Below are 22,596 nucleotides of genomic sequence, written 5' to 3' on the forward strand. Positions count from 1 at the left end.
GTGATCCACCCACCTCAGCCTCCCAGTGCTGGGATTACAGGCATGAGCCACCATGCTTGGCTAAGAGCAGGTATTATTTAAATGACTAATTAGAAAAACAATCATGGTAGACCACTTAGTTCATTATTCTAATAAGCCTGTTGATCTGGTCCTCCCTGTTGCCAGCATCTCCACTTTCTACAAAATGGGTGGTCTTTTTCTTCATTCCACCTTGTGGAAAGGATAATCTGAAGGATCACAAGAAGTTATTTGCTTCTTTGAAGCATTTTCCTACAGTATAGATCGCATGAATCAGATCTTCCATGCAGGTGATGCCATATTTACCAAGAGATTGAGCAATCAAGGTGTTATCTGTCAAAGCAATTTGCTTCTTACTGATTTTGCCATAACCACACTGGTAGATTAGTTCATTTACTGACTTCAGATTTGGGTACCTCCATGCAATATATCGTTCTGCAATCCTCAGCATGTTAACTGAAGCCTTGTTAAGCTTCACAAAGGTTCCACTGAAGATTTGACAAAGGCAAAGAAGCTACAACAGCTTTCAGACCTTTGGGCTCAGCATCGATACCTCTGATCCTGATGACAAACATCACTTTGGGTTTTGCAGGTACATAGAAGTTGCCAGCTTTTCTAGCCATCCTTGCCACGTGAATTTCAGTTCTGTCCATTTGCCTATATTCCTTGTGATAGTGCTTTGCTTTTTCATAGATAAGCGATCTTGCTTTTTGAAGCATCTTTTGGGCAAATTTCTTTCTCAGGCCATTGATCTTTGGCTCTGCGAAATTCCTTTGCATTTTAAATTCTGGCCTAGTAGGAACCTTCTTTTTCTTCTCTACAACACCCTAAATGGTTCCAGCCAGAAAAGAGGCTTTTTTTTTTTTTTTTTTGAGACTGAGTCTTGCTCTGTCACCCAGGCTGGAGTGCAGTGGCGAAATCTTGGCTCATTGCAAGCTCCACCTTCCAGGTTCCGGAGATTTTCCTGCCTCAGCCACCCAAATAGCTGGGATTGCAGGCACATGCCACTACACCCAGCTAATTTTTGTAGTTTTAGTAGAGATGGGTTTCACCACATTGGCCAGGCTGGTCTCGGACTCCTGACCTCAGGTGATCTGTCCATCTTGGCCTCTCACAGTTCTGGGATTACAGGCATGAGTCACCACAACCAGGATTTTTTTTTTTATTGAGACAAGGTCTCACTCTCCTGCCCAGGCTGAAGTGCAGTGGCTCAATCTCAGCTCACTGCAGTCTTGACCTCCTGGGCTCAAACGATTTTCCTCTCAGCCTCCCAAGTAGCTGCGACCACAGACATGTGCCACCATGCCAGGCCAATTTTTGTATTTTTGGTAGAGAAGGTTTTGCCATGTTGCCCAGGCTGGTCTTGAACTCCTGAGTTCAAGTGATCCGCCCACCTTGGCCTCCCAAAGTGCTGGGATTACACGTGTAAGCCACTGTGCCTGGCCAGATGTTTAACTTTTTGACGAACCATCAGATCGTTTACCATAGAGGCCAAACCATTTTACATTCCTACCAGCAATGTGTAAGGATTCTAATTTCTCCACATCCCAATTTGGCTGGGCATGTTGGCTCTACTGTAATCCCAGCACTTTGGAAGGCTGAGGTGGGTGGATCATTTGAGGTCAGGAGTTCGAGACCAGCCTGGCCAATCTGGTGAAATCCCGTCTCTACCAAACAATACAAAAAAAAAGAGAAAATATTAAAAATTAGCTGCGCATGGTGGTGGGTGCCTGTAGTCCAAGCTACTTGGAAGGCTGAGGTGGGAGTATTGCTTGAACCCAGGAGGTGGATGTTGCACTGAGCTGAGACAGCACCACTGCACTCCAGCCTGAGTGACAGAGTTAAGTCCCTGTCTCAAGAAAAAAAAATTTAAGAAATGCTATATAATTTGCCCTAAATAGAAGATAATGATGAATTAAATATAAGTCCCTGACTTTGTCTTGAGACCTAGACATTTTTAAAAACTGCACTACAACATAAGGCACAGAGTGAATATTTATTTATCACAGAGGTCAAGCCTAAGGTCTAATTTTATAAGTTCTGGAAAAGCAGGCCAGAAAAGTACAGAGGCTTGCCCAAAGTCAAAGCTAAAGATCCTCCCAGAGACTGAGAGAGAGAAAAATGTTTGAGTAGCACTCTATAACTGGACTTTCATATCTACTCACTCTAAGCATCCCTTCAAGTTCCTGACCCCAAAGTAAGAATCCCAGTAAGAAAACAATAGAGATGGTTTCCAAATAGGAGGTAGGACACCGTGAGTACCAACAAGCAATAACAGTCTGGCTAAAGATAGCTGCCACTTAAGACATCTGAGCATGAAACAAGCTCATTTTAAAATGGCCATTTAATAAATGCATGCAAGAAATCTGCTCTTGTAGCCCCTAAATCTATACAAATAAAAACATACAAGTAGAGATAAAATAAAATGGCCATTAAAAAAAAAAACAAAAACTCTGTGGTCCCAATTGCCTTATCTTTTCATTTATTCATAAATATTTCTGGTCCCACCCTATGTTCCAGGACAAGTCATATCAATATACCCCAATCCTTTCTAACGTCCTAAGTTCTTTCTTCCAAATATCTTCTAATATTTTATTTAATGGAGGTAAAAGGGTAGTGGAGGTCTCAGGTGGATGACATCTCCAAAGGGGAAAGGACAAAGGCCTCTGGCTTGGCTTCCTGCTTCAGCACTCCAGTCAGCAGGAACTCAGGTGAGAGGAGGGGCAGCCCAACCCGTCGTGGAACAGAGCATCGAGGGAAGTCCTGGGAGCATGTGATCACAACTCTCTGAGGCTGGGGAAGACAGAGCAAAAACAAAATTAGGGGTGAAAAAGAATCCTAAAAATGGGTTCTGGACCCACTAACCAGTCTTAGTATCACTAAAATAGTACCTCCTAATATGAAGCCACGTGAAGCATACTGCAAACTGTCTATAAAATATTCTTGCTAGAGGTTGGGCATGGTGGCTCATGCCTGTAATCCCAGCACTTTGGGAGGTCGAGGTGAGTGGATCATGAGGTCAAGAGATGGAGACCATCCTGGCCAACATGGCGAAACCCCGTCTCTACTAAAAATACAAAAATTAGCTGGGTGTGGTGGCGCATGCTTGTAGTCACAGCTACTCTGGGGGCTGAGGCAGGAGAATCGCTTGAATCCAGGAGGGGAAGGTTGCAGTGAGCAGAGATAGCACCACTGTACTCCAGCCTGGCAACAAAGCGAGACTCAGTCTCAAAAAAAAAAAAAAAAAAAGAAAGAAATACTCTTGCTAGAAAGATGAAATCAATTTATTCAAGCTTTTACAATTATCTACAATTTCCAGGAATATGGAACACAGAGGAACAAGATACAACAAGGAGGCAAACTCAAAAATCCATACTGAGGAACATTCTAAAGGAAAAGTGACCCAGTTTCTGCAGGAAATTGATGGTATAATAAAGGCTGGGTGAGTTAAGGAATGCTCTAGAGTAAAGAGAATTCAGAGGGTAATAGATGTGGCAGTATGTGGACCTTATTCGAATCCTGATTTGAACAACTGTATAGAGACATTTTTCAGACAACAGGAGACATTTTATTTATTTTATTTTATTATTATTTTTTTTTTGAGATGGAATTTCACTTTTGTTACCCAGGCTGGAGTGCAATGGCGCAATCTCGGCTCACCGAAACCTCCGCCTCCTAGGTTCAGGCAATTCTCCTGCCTCAGCCTCCTGAGTAGCTGGGATTACAGGCACGCGCCACCATGCCCAGCTAATTTTTTGTATTTTTAGTAGAGACGGCGTTTCACCATGTTGACCAGGATGGTCTCGATCTCTTGACCTGGTGATCCACCGGCCTCGGCCTCCCAAAGTGCTGGGATTACAGGCGTGAGCCACCGCGCCTGGCCGGGAGACATTTTATTAATGGAGTGTGAGCAAATAATCAATAAACTATTGTTAATTTTGTTTTGGATCAATAATGTCACTGTGATTATGAAATAAAATGTACACATTTCTTAAATATGTATACTTAAGTATGTAGGAAGAAATAATATAATATTGGCAGTTTGCTTTAAAATACTTCAGCAAAAAAAAGGAAAAAAAGAAAGAATAAAAAAAAGAAAATACTTCGGCAAAGAAAATCAAAGGAAAAAAGAGATAGATGGAGCAAATGTAATGTAATCTAAACTAAGCTGCTGATTGATGATTGTTAGGGGTATCAGCAGATCTCTCTCCTCATTCCTATCCCTTTCTATACCATAGGTTTTTCCCCCACCCTCTCTCTACTCTATATTCCTTTCTGTACCTCCATTTCCCCCCCCAACCGTTGCCATTCCAGCCACCTCTTTAACTGCCACTGCCACCTCACCCAGACCCAGAGCATCCTAACTATACCTTATAGGACCGAGGCATGCTGGGTAGGACAGTGCCTCCACAGCAGCTGATGATCTCTCCCATCTGAGGTGGTGGTGGCTGGACTCCAGGGGTCACATGGATCTCATAGCCCTAAGAGAAAGAAATGGTGGAGGCAGTAGATGTATGTTGGGAAGCACTGGAGGGAGGGTTGAAGCACCAATCAAAAGATAGCCTCTCACCTCCAGCAGCCTTCGCTCCCGAGCCCGGCTCAGAGCATCTTGAAGGCTAAAGCCAAAGTTCTTCTCTTGCTCAGGATCAGTCACCACATATTCATCCGGGGGTAAGAAGCAACCAGCCTTGCGGGACTAAGGATGGCAGCAGTCAGCATCAAAACTCAGCCCAGCCCCTCACCCAGCTCTGCTGCCTAGCATTTATAGAGAGCTCACAAAATATCTTTTAAATAAATTCAGGCTCCTGCCTCACTAATGTCTCTGTCTTCCTGTAACTCCTCTTCCTCCCTACCATTTTCTAGGGTGCTACATGAGCAGTCTTGTCACTATATTGGTCTGTCATCATCTCTTGGCCTCTCACCTGATGCAGCCAGTCCAGGGAGAGAATGGGGATTCCCCGCCCCAGGGCACACAGGAACTTGACTGTCCGGCGGATTCGATCAGTGACCAGGTGGGAAGCCTCTGCCGCTGAATCAGCCAGACTTCCCCCCAGTGCCAGCACGGCCCGCTCTCCCTGGGCATCCACCACTCCTGTGAAGAGCACCTGTGGAAGGGTTGGCCTGAGGTGGTCACAGCAACCTATGCCATCAGCATCTCTACAGTCCCCGAGGTCTCCTTGTATCCTCCCCTCATCTCTGTCTCCCACAAAGTCTCATGCCCTTGTCTCTTACTTTGGGGGCTGTTGATTCCCGGGTAAATTTGGTCCGTCGGAGGCTGCGGCTCTGTATGCTATTGGGCTCCTCCTCTGCCTGGTCTCTCTTTTTCTTGCCTGGTTTTGGAGTCATGACATCCTGAGATAGAGAAAAATCTTAGTGGGAGTTTCAGAGCCCTGAAGCCCTTTTTCCCAGCTTTGTGGTCCCAGCCTTCTCCTCACCTCTTCTTTCCCTGGCTTCTCTGTAGTATCTTCTAACTCTTCCTTGAGAAACACTGTCTTCTGGGAGACTTCTCTTCGGGGCTGTTTTTGAAGTGGTGGTGAATCCGTGGTAGCAAAAGCCCTCTTGCGGCTTTGAGAGACCTTAGGCTGGGGCTCTGAGGTAAACCTAGATCTACCTACTGCTTCCACCTTTTGGATCTGGGAGGCATGAGTTGGTGTCTCAAGAAGCTGGAAAGAGGCAGGCTCAGGAATGGCTGTAAGGGATTCAGCTTCTCTAACTGCTCCCCATCTTTGGTTCCTTGAGGCCTGGGATTTAGTTTCCAGGGGTGCAGAGCAAGGCTTATGGTCAATGGGAGTTTTGAGGGAGCCAGGATTCCCAATGACTCTCTGCCTCTTGCTGCAACTAGCTTGAGGAATAGGCTCAGGGGAAATAGGCTGATCTGTGGTAACAGGGGACTGGAATTCAAGGGTGGTAGGAACGGACACAGCACTTACTATAGAAGACCTCAGTGTTTTGCTCTGACTACCCTGAGCTATGGCCTCAGGGGTGACAGGCAGGTCTGTGGGGATAAGAGGCTCAAGATTAGAGGCTGCTGGTTCAACTGGTTTGGGAGTCTTGACAGAGGACCTATTTACTCTTCCTCTAGTGGCTCTAGATGTGGGCTTAGGTGTGACAGGCTGGTCTATGGAGGTTGTAGGAAGGGGCTCAGGGGCTGTGGGGACAACTGGTTCAGGGGTCCTGACAGAAGACCCATCTGTCCTGCCCCTAGTGGCCCTAGATGTGGGCTCAGGGGTGACAAGCTGGTTTCTGGAGGTCGAAGGCTGGAGCTCAGGGGCTATAGGGACAACTGATTCAGGGGTCTTGACAGAGGACCTATTTGTCCTGCCCCTAGTGGTCTGAGATGTAGGCTCAGGGGTTACAGGTTGAACTGTGGAGGCAGAAACCTGGAGCTCAGGGGCTGTGGGTACGACTGATTCAGGGGTCTTGACAGAGGACCTGTTTGTCCTGCCCCTAGTGGTCCGAGATGTGGGCTCAGGGGTGACAGGCTGGTCTGTGGAGGCAGAAGCCTGGAGCTCAGAGGCTATGGGGACAACTGTTTCAGGGGTCTTGACAGAGGGCCTATTTTTTCTTCCCCTAGTAGCCTGAGATGTGGGCTCAGGGGTGACAGGCTGGTCTGTGGAGGCAGAAGCCTGGAGCTCAGAGGCTATGGGGACAACTGTTTCAGGGGTCTTGACAGAGGACCTATTTTTTCTTCCCCTAGTAGCCTGAAATGTGGGCTCAGGGGTGACAGGCTGGTCTGTGGAGGCAGAAGCCTGGAGCTCAGAGGCTATGGGGACAACTGTTTCAGGGGTCTTGACAGAGGGCCTATTTTTTCTTCCCCTAGTAGCCTGAGATGTGGGCTCAGGGGTGACAGGCTGGTCTGTGAAGGCAGAAGCCTGGAGCTCAGAGGCTATGGGGACTACTGTTTCAGGGGTCTTGACAGAGGACCTATTTTTTCTTCGCCTAGTAGCCTGAGATGTAGGCTCAGGGGTGACAGGCTGGTCTGTGGAGGTGGAGGCCTGGAGCTCAGGGGCTGTGGAGATAACTCGTTCAGGGTTCTTGACAGAGGATCTATTTTTTCTTCCTCTAGTAGCCCGAGATGTGGGCTCAGGGGTGACAAGCTGGTCTGTGGAGGTGCAAGGTTGGAGCTCAGGGGCTGTGGATACAACTGATTCAGGGGACTTGACAGCGGACTTATTTGTCCTGCCCCTAGTGGTCTGAGATGTGGGCTCAGGGGTGACAAGCTGGTCTGTGGAGGTGCAAGGTTGGAGCTCAGGGGCTGTGGATACAACTGATTCAGGAGTCTTGACAGAGGACTTATTTGTCCTGCCCCTAGTGGTCCGAGATGTGGGCTCAGGGGTGACAGGCTGGTCTGTGGAGGTGGAAGGTGGGAGCTCAGGGGCTACAGGGACAGTTGATTCAGGGGTCTTGACAGAGGACCTATTTGTCCTGCCCCTAGTAGCCCAAGACGTAAACTCATGGGTGACAAGTTGGTTTGTGGAGGTGGAAGGCTGGAGCTCAGGGGCTGTAGGTACAAATGTTTCAGGGGTCTTGATAGAGGACCTATTTGTCTTGCCCCTAGTGGCCTGAGATGTGGGCTTGGGAGTGACAGGCTGGTCTCTGGAGGTGGAAGGGTGGGGCTCAGGGGCTGTGGGGACAACTGTTTCAGGGGTCTTGACAGAGAATCTATTTTTTCTTCCCCTAGTAGCCTGAAATGTGGGCTCAGGTGTGACAGGCTGGTCTGTGGAAGTGGAAGGCTGGAGCTCAGGGGCTGTGGGGACAAATGTTTCAGGGGTCTTGACAGAGGACCTATTTGTCTTGCCCCTAGTGGCCTGAGATGTGGGCTTGGGAGTGTCTGGATGGGTTGTGGAGGTGGAAGGCTGGGGCTCAAGGGCAGCTGAGGTAGCTGGAAAGGGTGTCATCCTGGAGGACTTCTGAGTTATGATCTTAGGCTTTGGATGAAAAGGCTCCAGCTCTGAGGACAAGGGAGTCCCTGGAGCTTCCCGATTCCCATTTTGCCTGGTCTTAGGAATGGTTGGCTCGATAGAAGGTGGAAAGGGAGAAAGAAGGGGCTGAGGTGCAAGACGTTTCTGGCTCTGAGAGTTAAGGGGCTTTAGGGGTGGGGCTGACGTTTCAGGCACTGTAGGATGCAGACAAGCATCTGGAGATTCCTGATCACCCTAGGGAGAAACAGAAGCAAGTGATGGACGGGAAGTGGAGAAAAGAGATACAACTTGGATACTGTTCTTGATAACTTGTTTATGGTCAGATATGCTCACTGGATTTTGGCTGGGCACAGTGGCTCACGCCTGTAATCCCAGCACTTTGGGAGGCTGAGGCAGGTGGATCACCTGAGGTTAGGAGTTAGAGACCAGCCTGGCCAAGATCCCACCACTGCACTCCAGCCTGGGTGACAGAGTGAGACTGTCTCAAAAAAAAAAAAAAAAAAAAAGATATGCTCACTGGATTTCCCTTTCTGATGATGATCTCTCTTCCATTAGACTGGGAACTACCTGGGAAGCTACCTTTTTCCCACAGACCTGTCTCCATAATGCTACTATAGTGTTCTCCACACATGGAGGATGGTAATGAAAAGGATGGCTGGGGCAAAGAAAGAAGAAACAAGAAAAAAGGGTCTTTCTTTTGAGTCAGATAGAAGATACAACTTGGGAAACAGTTATGGAAAACAACGGGTGCCAAAGATAAAGGAACAAAAGCCATTCAAGGAGTGATGAAAATGGAAGAAAACTGAATAATAAGAAAGGAATAGATTAAAGTGAGGCTAGGTGAGGGAGAATTGAGAGGATATAGAGAAGACTTGTGGAGTAGGAGGAGGTAGAAAAGGCAGCTCTCACCCTGGAAGCTTTCTTAGCAGCTCTGATCCTGGAAGCCTTCTTAGCAGGTGGCATCTTGCAATTCAGGCCTAGACAGAAAGTAAACACAAAGGTGGCTGAGTTCCAAGCAGTTGGTTGCTCAGGGGTTATCATGAAGCCTGTGTACCATCTTGGGTTCCCCTCCGCCTTCACTTACCTTTCTGATGCCTCCTGGGGCTCACTGGGGATCCCCTTTCACCTGACTGGCTCCCAGAAGGTATGGGGGCTGAGGCAGGTTCTGGAAAGTCCCTCGCCCCCACCCCAGGCTCTGGTGTTGGGCTGGAGGCCTGCCCTTTCTGGTCCCGGCTCCCTCCCTCTGGCTCCCCCCTCTGTGTGCCTCTCTCCAGGATCACTTTGGGCACCTTCCCTTCTAACTCAGCTGGCTCACACTCTCTGTCTGCTACTGGTCTCTCTACGTCTCTCTCAAATGTTTTGCTTGGAAGGGTCTGCTTCTCTACTTCTTTCTCCTGTATTTCCTCAGATGTCTGAATTTCTACCTTTGAACTCTCCCTATTTCTTTTAGGACTTGCACTTTCCCCCTTTTTGCCAGATTCTTGTCTCTGACTGTCTCTAGCTAACAACTGTTTTTGTTCTCTGTCCTGCATGCCCCTGGTTAATTCTTCCTCTCCTGTTACATCTGTCTGTCTTTCTGGCATCAGTTTCTCAGTTTCCCTCTCCAATGGCACTCTCTCAGGGGCCATCCTCTCTGTTGTTTCTTTTGGTATACCCATATCTTTATCCATAGTCTGCATCTCTCTGCCTTGAATCCCCATTGGCTCTGTGTGGACTGGGCTCTCTGGATGTTGGTCTCCTGGTATTGCCCTAGGTGGAGACAGGCAAGATCCACAGGCCTCAAGGTAGGTGTCAAAAGGCTGGGTCTCAGAGTCCTTGGACTCTCTCAGACAGAATGGCTGTGTAGCCAGGACCTCCCATGGTTCATCTAGGCTACCTGGAAGTAAAAAGAGAGAAAAAGAAAGAAAGAGAAGGAGAAGGAGAGGAGGAGGGAAAGAGAGGTACAGGTTGAAATAATAAATACATTGAGAAAGGATTAAGATAAACTCATGAATAATAAATCTAAACAGGTAATTAAAACAAAGCTGGGAATAAGGGTGGTAGCTATAACTTATTATTATTATTTGAGACGGAGTCTCACTCTGTCGCCCAGGCTGGAGTGCAGTGGTGCAATCTTGGCTCACTGCAACCTCTGCTGCCCAGGTTCAAGCAATTCTCCTGCCTCAGCCTCCCAAGTAGCTGGGACTACAGGTACATGTTATCATGCCCGGCTAGTTTTTTGTATTTTCAGTAGAGACAGTTTCACTGTGTTAACCAGGATGGTCTCGATCTCCCGACCTCGTGATCCGCCTGCCTTGGTTTCCCAAAGTGCTGGGATTACAGGTGTGAGCCACTGCTCTTCGCTGTTTCTCTCAAAAAGGTCATAGCCTTGGGTGGGTATGCTAGTTTGATCTGTAATCCCAGCACTTTGGGAGACAAAGACATGAGGACTGCTTGAGGTCATGATTTCAAGACTGGCCTGGACAACATGGCAAAACCCTATTTCTACAAAAAATTAGCCAGGCGTGGTGGCGGGTACCTGTAGTCCTGTAGTCTCAGCTACCTGGGAGTTAGGAGGACCACTTGAACCCCGGAGGTCAAGACTGTAGTGAGCTATGATCATACCACTGCACTCCAGCCTGAGTGACAGAGAGACTTTGTCTCAAAAAAAAAGAAATGAAAAAAGAGAAACATCATAGCTTAATATGAGAGTTCCCTGAGTAATCTCTTCCTCTCTTTTTTTTTGAGACAGAGTCTCACTCTGTCACCCAGGCTGGAGTACAGTGGCATGATCATGGCTCACTGCAACTTCCAGCTGTTCGGCTCAGGAGATCCTCCCGCCTTAGCCTCCACAGTAGCTGGGACTATAGCATGTGCCACTGTGCCTGGCTAATTTTTTGTATTTTTGAGACATAGTCTCGCTCTATCACCAGGCTGAAGTGCAGTGATGCGATCCCAGCTCACTGCAACTTCTGTTTTCTGGTTTCAAGCGGTTTTCCTGACTCAGCCTCCCGAGTAGCTGGAACAACAGGCACGCATCACCACGCCTGGCTAATTTTTTGTACTTTTAGTAGAGACGGGGTTTCACCATGTTGGCTGGGATGGTCTTGATCTCTTGATCTCGTGATCCGCCCACCTTGGCCTTCCAAAGTGCTGGGATTATAGGCATGAGCCACCATGCCCGGCTGGAATTCCCCTCTTTTTAAAGGTTGAATAGTATTCCATTGTGTATATATACCACATTTTCTTTTCGTTGACACATAATAATCTTTTTTTTTTTTTTTTTTTTTTTGACAGAGTCTCACACTGTCACCCAGGCTGGAGTGCAGTGGTGTGATCTCAGCTCACTGCAACCTCTGCCTCCCAGGTTCAAGCAATTCTTTTGCCTCAGTCTCCTGAGTAGCTGGAATTATAGGAAGTAGTACTTCCTGTAATTAGCTGCCACTATGCCTGGCTAATTTTTTGTATTTTTAGTGGAGATGGGGTTTCACCATGTTGGCCAGGCTGGTCTGGAACTCCTGAACTTGTGATCCACCTGCCTCAGGCCCCCCTGGGACTAATGGCGTGAGCCACTGCGTTCAGCCCTATAATTGTACATTTTTATGGGGTACCTGTATTATTTTGACCTGTGCATACAACGTACAATGATAAAACCAAGACAACTGGGATATCCACTATCTCAAACATTTATCATTTCTTTGTATTGGAAACATACCAAATCTCTTCCAGCTATTTTGAAATATACAATAAATTATTAACTATAGTAACCCTACTGTGGAACTAGAACTTATTCATTCAATTGACTGTATCTTTTTTTTGAGACAGAGTCTTGCTCTGTTGTCTAGACTGGAGTGCAGTGGCATGGGCTTGGCTCACTGCAACCTCCACCTCCTGGGTTTGAGCAATTTTCCTGCCTCAGCCTCCTAAGTAGCTAGGATTACAGGCGGCTAATTTTTGTATTTTAGTAGAGATGCGGTTTCACCATATGAACTCCTGACCTCATGATCCACCCGATTCAGCCTTCCAAAGTGCTGGGACTATAGGTGTGAGCCACTGTGCCCAGCCCTGACTGTATTTTTGTATCCATTAACCAATCTTTTTATGTGTCCTATCCCTCTACCATTCTCAGCCTTTAGTAACCACCATTCTACTCTCTACTTCCATGAGATCCATGTTTCATGTTTTTAGCTCCCACATATGAATGAGCATGCACTATTTGCCTTTCTGTGCTGACTTATTTCACTTAACATAATGTCCTCAGGGCTCATCCACATTGCTGCAGATGACAGGATTTCATTCTCTTTTGTGGCCGAACACTGTTCCATTGCGTATGTATACACATTTTCTTTTTTTTTGACATTGAGTCTTACTCTGTTGCCCAGGTTGGAGTGCAGTAGTGTGATCTCAGCTCACTGGAACCTCTGCATCAAGGCTCCAGGAATCCTCCTACCTCAGCTCCTGAGTAGTCCCAGCTGGGAGGGACTGGGAGGGATTCCTGGAGCCTCCTATCTCAGGTGCACAAGGCAGGTGCACACCACCATGCCCAACTAATTTTTGTATTTTAAGCCATCACACCCAGCCTATACATACATTTTCTTTTTGTTTTGAGATGAAGTCTCATATTGTTGCCCATACTGGAGTGCAATGGCACGATCTTGGCTCACTGCAATCTCTGACTCTGGGGTTCAAGTGATTTTCCTGCCTTAGCTTTCTGAGTAGCTGGGACTATAGGCACCTGCCACCATGCCCAGCTAATTTTTGTATTTTCAGTAGAGACAGAGTTTCACTATGTTGGCCAGGCTGGTCTCAAACTCCTGAACTCAGGTGATCCACCCACCTTGGCCTCTCAAAGTGCTGGGATTACAGGCATGAGCCACTGTGCCTGGCCTACATTTTCTTTATTCAGTCATCTGTTGATGGACATTTAGTCTGATTTCATATCTTGACTATTGTGAATAGTGCTGCAACAGTGTGTGTGTGTGTATGTGTGTGTGTTTTTAACAGATATTGGGGGTGGGGGTTGAGGGAAACCCAGGGTGGGCTCAAATGATCCTCCCATCCTGGCCTCCCACATAGCTTGGACTAAGGTGCTCACTACCATGCTGGGCTAATTTTTTCATTTTTGTGGAGATCAGGTCTCTCTCTGTTGCCCAGCCTAGTCCCTAAATATTTTCAATCTGCAGTTCGTTGAACTCACAGATGCGAACTTGCATATACAGATAGCTGATTGTAATCCAAGAGTATGAAAGAAACATGTAGGAAGGCAAATCAAGAAAGAATGCAGGCAGGTACGGTAGTTCACGCCTGTAATCCCAGCACTTTGGGAGGCCAAGGCAGGCAGATCATTTGAGGTCAGGAGTTCGAGACCAGCTTAGCCAACATAGTGAAACCCCATCTCTACTAAAAATACAAAAATTAGCTGGGCATGGTGGTGCATGCCTGTAATCCCAGCTACTCAGGAAGCTGAAGGAAGAGAAGCCCTTGAACCTAAGAGGCAGAGATTGCAGTGAACCAAGATTGTTCCATTGCACTCCAGCCTAGGCAATAGAAGGGGGGAAAAAAGAAAGAATGTAAAATTGGGGGCACAGAGGAGGAAAGAGTTTATTGTACCTGGTGTCTGGAAGCTGCAATGGGAAGGGCCAGGTTCTTGGGGTGGAGTCAACATGAAGGTCTGGGTAGGTTCATCCTCCATACTCTGGACTGCTATACAAGAAGAGATGGCCTAAGGACATCTCCATAGTACTGCAGGGTCCCATTCCTGGTCTCCTACCCTACCCACACTAGCCTTCACCTTTTTTTTTCCTCTTTCTTTTTTTTTTAAAATAGAGATGGGGTTTCACCATGTTGGTCAGGATGGTCTTGATCTCTTGACCTCGTGATCCACCCACCTCAGCCTCCCAAAGTGCTGGGATTACAGGTGTGAGCCACCGCACCCGGCCAAGCCTTCAGCTTTTAAGGATTAATCTAATCAGTCTAATCTCCCAGCTCCCACTGGTACTAGGATTCAAACAAATAACACCAAAGTCCTCACCTTCTAAGCTCTGATTCTTTCTCTCCAGAAAGCATTGGGTAGCTTGTAGGTCCAGATCTTCAGAATCTGGTAGGGAAGAATATAAGATAGATAATTACAAAAAAAATCATACCTGACACTAAACTCCTTAATTAATCTCTACCATTCTCTCCCCAACCCCAGCTCTTAGAACCCTGGTTTATTTCAGAGGTCAAGGAAGGAAGAAAGGGCAGCACTCACCATCACAGTTGTCTTTAGAGTCCTTGGTTCCACCCACATGTGGTTCTCTCTCCCTTCCTGTGGGGACCTGGGCTCCCTCTCCCTGTCGCTGGGTGGATTCCCCTAAAGCATCTGTATCCACCACCAGATCTGTGAGGTTCTCTCTTGAGATAGGGAGGTCCTGCTCCATTTGTGCCACAGGTGATTGACCTTGGGCCCCCACCTTAAGAGCTCTCTCCTGCTTAAGAACAGCTGTTGCCCACTCTGCCCCAGCATCCCCTTCTGCTGGAAGCTGGCTCTTTCTTACATCTGCAACTGCTGAGGCTGCCAAGGAGGTGCCCTCCTCTGCATCTGTTTCACAGAGCCCATGTGGAGGAGGCCAGGCTTCTTCTAGAGATACCACAAGCAGCTTTTCTCGTCCCCCACCTGCTTCCACATCTGTTTGATTTGTCCCCTGCATAGGCACCATGGCTGACTCCTTCACTTGTGTGTTGATGTCCACTGTGGTGGAGGCTTGGCTTCTCTCCAGGTGGATCCCAGGTGAACTCTTATCTGCTTCCACACTCTTATCACTGTCCCTAAAAGAATGTTGGTTTTTTTCTGAATGCGCTCTAAAAAGGGCTCTAATCTTTGTGTGACCCTTGGGGACAGCTTCTTTATTTTCCACTGGGAGCTTTTCCTCCTCATCTGTGTCACTGTCTCTCCCAGTGGTGGTTTGGCTTCGCTGCAGAAGGACCACAGGTTGGGCCATGTCCTCTTCTGCATCTCTGTTCCATAGAGCAGGTTGACTCTCTTTCAGACGTGCTAAAGTCAGCGCTGCTGAGACTTCTTCCTCATCATCTGTATCGCTATTGATCACCATGGAAGCTTGGCTTTTTTTCAGAGGGACAGCCTGTGGGGCTTTGCCCTCCTCCATATCTGTATCACTACCAGCCTGACTCTCCTGCAGATGGGCCAGCCCTGGTGCTCCAGGACCCCTTATACCAACTCCATGGAAGATCTTCCTCTTCTTCATAGGAACTACAGCTGGGGTTGCTGGGATCCCCTCTTCTTCTATATCAGTGTCACTGTCGATGAAGCCAAGAGGCTGAACCCTTTCTAAATGGACCTCAGCTGGCCTTCCAGGAGGCCTGCTGTCATCATCCACATCTGTGTCACTGTCCTCTGCAGGAGGTTGGCTCCTCTCCAGCATCATCCCAGCTAAAACAACCCCATTCCCTGCACCCCTCTTGACTTTTGTGTCATTGTCCCTCTCCTTCACTGAAGGCTGATTCTTTTCAAGCTGGATTTCAGTTGTGACTTCAGCTTCAGACTGCTCTGGCTCTATAGCAGCACCTCTTCTGGCAGCTGAGGAGGCCTCCTCTGTGGCTGGTTGCTGATCTTCTGCAACTGTGTCACTGTTCAAAGTGAAGGCAAAAGGCAGCCCAGGGCCACCCAGGACAGGGGAATTCCCCTCTTCATCACTGTGAAGGGAAGAAAAGAGAGTCTATTGAATTTATTTCCCTGGAAGGGATACCCCAACTCAACTGTAAGCTCCTTGAGGGCAGACATAAGGTAGTATTTCTTCTGGTGTTTCCAGCAATTTGTTTTCCACTTGGCACATCAGAGGTGCTCCATAAAAATTCAGTTGAGTGGGGCTGGGCATGGTGGCTCACGCCTATAATCTCAGCACTTTGGGAGGCTGAGGCAGGTGGATCACGAGGTCAAGAGATCGAGACCATCCTGGTCAACATGGTGAAACCCCGTCTCTACTAAAAATACAAAAATTAGCTGGGCATGGTGGCACGTGCCTGTAGTCCCAGCTATTCCGGAGGCTGAAGCAGAATTGCTTACACCCAAGAGGTGGGGGCTGTGGTGAGCCGAGATGGCGCCACTGCACTCCAGCCTAGGTAACAAGAGTGAAACTCCATCTCAAAAAAAAAAAAATTCAGCTAAGCGAATGAATACATATGGTTTCTCAGCCCCAACTCCATGATAACAATCTTTCTTAGAGACTGATCCTCCAGCCCCTGGTTGTTCCTCGTTTTGAAGACTCAGGTATCTAACTCTTTGGCACTCACCTCTCTGGAACTATCATTCCCACGGAGGAAGATGTTGTCCTTGATTTTTTTATCACACACCTTTCAGAAAGAGAATCTGTCAAGAATAGAAAGGAGCAAGTTGACAACTGTACACTCATCGTCCCTGTCTCCTCATTCACCCTGCCAATAGACAAAACTTACCTACTTCCTCCTCTGAGTCCTCAGCCAACAGAAGCCTCTGGGGTTGAGTTCCTCCCTGTACCCTGGGTGTCTCTTCTACAGTCAGAGGGCCCCGGGAGACAAAGGGCAGGGGGACATCCAGGCGATGGTACTGGCAGGGCAAGTCAGCAAAGAGAATCAATTCCTGGTCCCTCAGACGGTGACTCACCCCAGGGCTCAAAACCTTAGGAGGCCTCAGGATTTGAGTACCATTAAGGCTCCCACAGTCTCGGAGGATAGGTGCCTTGTCCCAGGCTGAGATTTCAATCTCTGCATGTTGTTTGGAGATAGATGGAAAGGGCAGGGCCACAGAGCAGCCAGGCATTCGGCCTATCACATTCTTCCCAAGGTGTAGTGGGAAATCTAAGAATTAGAGAGGTAGATAAGTTCCAAGGTCAGAGTCCTGGCCTGTCATTAGGAAAAGGTGTCTATTAGGTACCCTACTATTCACTCAAGACCTCCACATGCATTAGAAAAATAAAAGGCCTTAGGACATCTAGGCACTGAAAGAGTATATGCAATACCCTATCTATGCACACTGGATTTTTTTTGAGACAGAGTCTCGCTCCATCACCAGGCGCCAGGCTGTAGTACAGTGGCGCCACCTCCACTCACTGCAACCTCCACCTCCTGCGTTCAAGCAATTCTCCTGCCTCAGCCTCCCGAGTAGCTGGGACTACAGGAGCGCGCCATCACGCCCAGCTAATTTCTTTTTTGTATTTTTAGTAGAGACGGGGTTTCACCATGTTGGCCAGGATGGTCTCAATCTCTCGACCTCGTGATCTGCCCGCCTCGGCCTCCCAAAGTGCTGGGATTATAGGCATGAGCCACTGTGCCCCGGTGAATTTTTTTTTTTTACTGTTATAAAATACACATGAACACAAAATTTATCTTTTTTTTTTGAGACGGAGTTTCACTCTTGTTACCCAGGCTGGAGTGCAATGGCGCGATCTCATCTCACCGCAACCTCCGCCTCCTGGGTTCAGGCAATTCTCCTGCCTCAGCCTCCTGAGTAGCTGGGATTACACGCACGTGCCACCATGCCCAGCTAATTTTTTGTATTTTTAATAGAGACGGGGTTTCACCACGTTGACCAGGATGGTCTCGATCTCTTGACCTCGTGATCCACCCGCCTCCGCCTCCCAAAATGCTGGGATTACAGGCGTGAGCCACCTCACCCGGCCCTAAAATTTATCTTCTTAATAATTTTAAGTGTACAGTTCAGTGGCATTAAGTGCATTCACACTGTTGTGCAATCATCACTATCATCCATCTCCAGAGAACACAATTGGATTTTATTTGAATCTTTTTTTTGAGACAGTGTCTCATTCTGTCATCCAGGCTAGAGTACAGTGGCATGATCATAGATCAGTGTAATCTTGAACTCCTGGGTTCAAGAGATCATCCTGCCTCAGCCTCCCAAGTAGGTGGGGCTGCAGATGCAAACCATCACACCCAGCTAAATTTTTTTTTTTTTTTTTAAGATGGGGTTTCACCATATTGGTTAGGCTGGTCTCCAACTCCTGACCTCAGGTGATCTGCCCGCCTCAGCCTCCCAAAGTGCTGGGATTACAGGCGTGAGCCATCGCGCCCGGCTCATATCTGGTTAATTTATAAATTTTTTGTAGAGACAGGGTCTTGCTATGCTACCAAGGTTGGTCTCTAACTCCTAGTCTCAAGTGATCCTTCCACCTTGGCCTCTCAAAGAACTGGAATTACATGTGTAATTACACTGCACCAGCTTCATTTCAATCTCTTAATCTTTTCTTACCAAAGGAAAGTCATTTCCAGTGAGTCTAGAGCAGTAGCCTGGAACAATCAACTCAATTGCCCCATCTCTTCCATTCATTTAAAAAAAAATTCACATATCTTTGAAACATATATAAGCTTCGTGCAACCCTCCAAATACCTTCCCCCAAAAACAAAAGACCTGTACCAATACTTCAGCATCTAATACCCCCTGACCTTTTTCTGGTCCATGGGCACCACTAAAGATATGTAGCCGCCCTACTGGCTCCAAGTTACACCCCAAGGATTCACAGGATTGCTCTGTCTCCTCCTCTTCTTCAATGTCCCAATCAATAGCTTGGGTGTCCTCCATCATCTGGGAAGGATACACATTATCAATTATCCTCATCACTGGGTCACACAAACAGCATCAGGGTTATTAGACTGAAAACTGGGGAGTAAACTGTATCATAATGAAGGCTGATGTTTCTCTTTCCACCAATCTTTCTGTTGTTAACCTTCTGAAGCACTTAAAACATTTTTTTTTTTTTTTTTTTTTTGAGAGGGAGTCTCATTTTGTTGCCCAGGCTGGAGTGCAGTGGTAAAATCTCTGGCTCACTGTAACCTCCACTTCCCGGGTTCAAGCGATTCTCACACCTCAGCCTCCCCCGAGTAGCTGGAATTACAGGCACCTGCTACCATGCCTGGCTAATTTTTGTGTTTTTAGTAGAGACGGGTTTTTGCCATGTTGGCCAGGTTTCATCTTGAATTCCTGATCTCAAGTGACCTGCCTGCCTCGGCCTCCCCAAGTGTTGGGATTACAGGCATGAGCCACTGGGCCTGGCTCTTAAAACGTATTTTGACCATGACACAGAGTAAGAAATATTTTAAGGTCTCAAGCACACAAATAGGTGCAAACATTTGCTTGTTTATAGAAACAAGTTTTGAGAAACAATGTTTAGCCTTACTATGAACAATACACTGATACTTATCCTTCTTTTATTTTTGTTTTATATTTTTTAAATGCTGATTTGTAACCTACTAAATTGATTTCACTATCCACTCCTGGGTTGCAACCCACAATTTGAAAAATGCTATTCTGCTAATACATGCAAAGCATGTGTTGGGCATTGTCTTATGGTCAGGCATAGTAGGCATATGAGGCAGGCACTTAGGAAATTAATGCTAAAAATATATTCAATAGTTTGCTCATGATATCCCAGCAGGTTAAGTGAACAGGAATAAATGTGCTTCTGGCTGCAAAGCTCATGCTTTTTCTTTTTGTTTTGTTTTTCCTTCTTTCTTTTTTTTTTGATACAGAGTCTCGCTCTGTTGCCCAGGCTGGAATGCAGTGGCACGATCTCTGTTGACTGCAACCTTCACCTCCCGGGTTCAAGCCATTTTCCTGCCTCAGCGTCCCAAGTAGTTGGGACTACAGGCATGAGCCGCCATGCCTGGCTATTTTTTTATTTTTAGAAGAGTTGGGGTTTTGCCATATTAGCCAGGGTGGTCTTGAACTCTTGACCTCAGGTGATTTGCCCACGTTGGCTTCAAAAGTGCTGGGATTACAGGTGTGAGCAACCGTGCCCCACCATTTTTCTTTTTTAGCCCATGCTTTTTATACTTCACCAGACCACCTCAGTATGATCAGATACAATTGCAAAAAATGGTAACAAAAGATGAAATATATAGAGGGTTCCTATGTGTCAAGCACTGTTCTAATTATTTTATACTGACTCTGACTCATTTAATCTTCACAAGAACATCACAAAATAGGTATTATTATCTTCCATTTCTTCAGATAAAGAAACTGCAACACAGCTGGGTTCTGACTTTCAGATCTCCTTGAAACATATAAATAAGCATATATAAGGTTAAGACTTGCCCCAAATCACCCAAATAATGTCTCTCCTCTAATATCTTCTGATGGCTTTTCATGCCCACAGAATAAGACCTAAACTCCTAGCAAGACCTTCCATGAGCTGAACTTTACATCTTGTAATGCCTGCCCCATCACCCCCAAAAGACACAAACTTTTTCCCCAATCTCCAAGCACACTGTTCTTGTCCCCCACATCTTCTTGTCCCTTACGTCTTCATTCCTTGGCCTTTTTTCGTCTAGTTTTCTGGTCCGACTTCTACTTATCCTTTAAGATTCAGTTCAAATGTCACTTTCTTTTTTTTTTTTGAGACGGAATCTCGCTCTGTCACCCAGGCTGGAGTGCAGTGACACTGTCTTGGCTCACTGCAACCTCTGCCTCCTGGGTTCAAGCACTTTTCTTGCCTCAGCCTCCAGAGCAGCTGGGATTACAGGTTTCCGCCACCACGCCGGCTAATTTTTGTATTTTTAGTAGAGACGATGTTTCACCATGATGGCCAGGATGGTATTGAACTCCTGATCTCAGGTGATCCACCCACTTCGGCCTCCCAAAGTGCTGGATTACAGGTGTGAGCCACCTCGCCCAGCCTAAAATGTCACTTTCAAATCAAAGCCTTCCCTGGCGTCTTCCCTGCTTTCTGGTGTTCCTGGTGTATCCTCACTGTTCCACAGTGGTCAATGGACTTGTGGTTACCCTAAGATCTCTCACTATATTGGAACAATTACTTTCCATTTTTGCCTTCGCACCAGGCTCCAGGACTGGATTAGGGAAGCTGTGTCTTTCCCCTAGGGTCCATCATATTCATTCAACGGTTATGGTGTACCTAGTGCTGTTTTAAGTATTCAGGATATATCTGTGAACCAAACATAACCAACCCTGCCCTCGGGAAGGCTCATCACCGAGCCTACTGATGAAGGAACAAATGAAAGGAGATGGAAACAAAATAGCATAAATAGAATTCACCTGAAAAGATGCCACTCTAGAGGGAAACTGTTGACAGGTAGGGAAAGTAGGACGCTCCACTGAGAAACCGAGAGGCGGAGGTTGCGGTTAACTCCGTCCTTATGACAGGCCAACTCAGCGGGCACCCACCACGCTTGGCTCCAATTCAATTAGCCACCATCTTTGGTCCACACCTCAGTGGGTTCCCTGGTGGCCCAACGTCTCCCTGTGTCTTCATACCTAAACTCGGGGCGGGGCGTCAGGTAAGATAAGTCCGAGAAGCGAATTTCCAAGTCACCTCCGCCCAGTCACACCCAAGGCATGCCCCTTCCGCTTTCCGGGAAAGCCAAGATGGCTCCCGGGGAGCCGTGGGCGAAGCCCCTAGAACTCACCTATTTTGAGTCCCCGCGCGCGCCACCAGTAACGGTCGCGACCCGGGTGGAGCGAGTGCACGCGCCGAAAAAGAGCCGACTCGCTGATTGGCTCCTGCTACTGTCTTTCACAGCCCTGCTGCAAGTTCCAGCCAGCCGAGCGGAGGCATACTCGGAGCCCCGCCCCCTCTCCACCCCCTTACGGCTCAAAGGGGAGGGGTCTCCCAGGATGCTGAAATCAGTTAGGTGAGACGGTAATTGAGGGCCGCTGTGCGCCCACAGAGTAGTGCGCCTCGATTGGGCAGCTCCAAGGGACAACGCACTCCCGCTTGCCCGCCTACCACCCACTTCCCGCGCTGCTTTCCAAACCGAGACCAGAGAGTCTGGCGCCAGCTGCCGGCAACGGATAGAGGGGCTGTGCCATAGACGTCTGATGTGTCTGGCACGGCCAGAGCGCCCTTCCTCGGTCCTCCTAGACATGGTGACCGCTGACTCATGAGAAATGAAAGTGGGTTGCGGGTTGCAGTCGTGGCTGGAGGCTGCAGCTTGGAGAACAGCCCGTAGGCGTGGCATTTTACTCCTTGTTGCAATGGAATTTCATTTCCTTTTGATTTGGTTTGTAGTAGAAGTCATGTCATTTCTTCCTGGGAATTTATCTCTGACGGACATTTTGAGATCATTTTCTTAAATCCAATATCCTGAAGTAAAGATCTGTAGGCGAACAGAGAAAACTGGTTTGCTCTCTATCTTTAAAGGTTGTGCTCACCTTTCGAGAGGCGAGGGAAGGATGATAAAAATCACTGAGACGTTGTTTCGCTCTTGTTGCCCAGGCTGGAATGCAGTGGCGCGATCTCCGCTCACCTCAACCTCCGCCTCCCAGGTTCAAGCGATTTTCCTTCCTCAGCCTCCCGAGTAGCTGGGATTACAGGCATGCGCCACCACGCCCGGGTAATTTTAGTAGAGACGGGGTTTCTACACGTTGGTCAGGCTGGTCTCGAACTCCCGACCTCAGGTGATCCTCCGCCTTGGCCTCCCAAAGTGCTGGGATTACAGACGTGAGCCACGGCACCCGGCCCATTTTTATCTCACAATAAGACATTAAGAAAATGGTAACTATAACATTTGTATAATTCATTAAAGTTCTTTCGGTTCGTTATCTCAATTCTTTCCACAACAGTCAAATAAGCAGATTTTACAAATGAGGAGTTGAATCCCTGCAAAGTTAAAGGACTTCCCTAGGTTCCTTTAATTTGTCCTAGAGACAAATTGAAACAGGTTATCGAATTCT

General features: G+C 47.4%; 1 protein-coding gene across 35 annotated transcripts; it reads right to left on the reverse strand.

Annotated features, from left to right (window-relative positions):
* Nucleotides 1-1,995: 1,995 nt before the first annotated feature.
* MDC1 (mediator of DNA damage checkpoint 1) lies at nucleotides 1,996-22,196 on the reverse strand. Of its 35 annotated transcripts, none has more exons than XM_078368510.1 (16): nucleotides 21,330-21,482; nucleotides 20,959-21,177; nucleotides 18,354-18,492; nucleotides 16,371-16,751; nucleotides 16,209-16,284; nucleotides 14,170-15,611; nucleotides 13,951-14,016; nucleotides 13,530-13,619; nucleotides 9,595-9,816; nucleotides 8,850-8,917; nucleotides 5,454-8,174; nucleotides 5,251-5,370; nucleotides 4,941-5,123; nucleotides 4,589-4,714; nucleotides 4,389-4,499; nucleotides 1,996-2,811 (listed from the first exon to the last, which is right to left on the reverse strand). In XM_078368510.1, the coding sequence occupies exons 3-16, from the start codon at nucleotides 18,490-18,492 to the stop codon at nucleotides 2,644-2,646; spliced, it is 5,913 nt and encodes a 1,970-aa protein (XP_078224636.1). In that variant the 5' UTR covers nucleotides 20,959-21,177; nucleotides 21,330-21,482; the 3' UTR covers nucleotides 1,996-2,643. The 35 variants fall into 35 exon arrangements, with proteins under 35 accessions (XP_078224636.1, XP_035153327.3, XP_078224634.1 ...); XM_035297436.3 differs by having other exon boundaries at nucleotides 9,025-9,816; XM_078368508.1 differs by having other exon boundaries at nucleotides 13,530-13,622.
* Between the last annotated feature and the right edge of the window lie 400 nt (nucleotides 22,197-22,596).

The sequence above is a fragment of the Callithrix jacchus genome, chromosome 4 (assembly GCF_049354715.1).
Source record: "Callithrix jacchus isolate 240 chromosome 4, calJac240_pri, whole genome shotgun sequence".
Lineage (NCBI taxonomy): Eukaryota > Metazoa > Chordata > Mammalia > Primates > Cebidae > Callithrix > Callithrix jacchus.

What these genes read in the sequence shown, in the direction of transcription:
- MDC1 (XM_078368501.1), bottom strand. Translation starts at nt 18,492, where the DNA reads ATGATGGAGGACACCCAAGCTATTGATTGGGACATTGAAGAAGAGGAG. An exon ending in CCCCAGGAGGCATCAGAAAG is followed by an intron (nt 8,918 to 9,024) that starts GTAAGTGAAGGC and finishes CTTTCTGTCTAG; the next exon opens with GCCTGAATTGCAAGATGCCA. An exon ending in CTGCTAAGAAAGCTTCCAGG is followed by an intron (nt 8,175 to 8,849) that starts GTGAGAGCTGCC and finishes GTTTCTCCCTAG; the next exon opens with GGTGATCAGGAATCTCCAGA.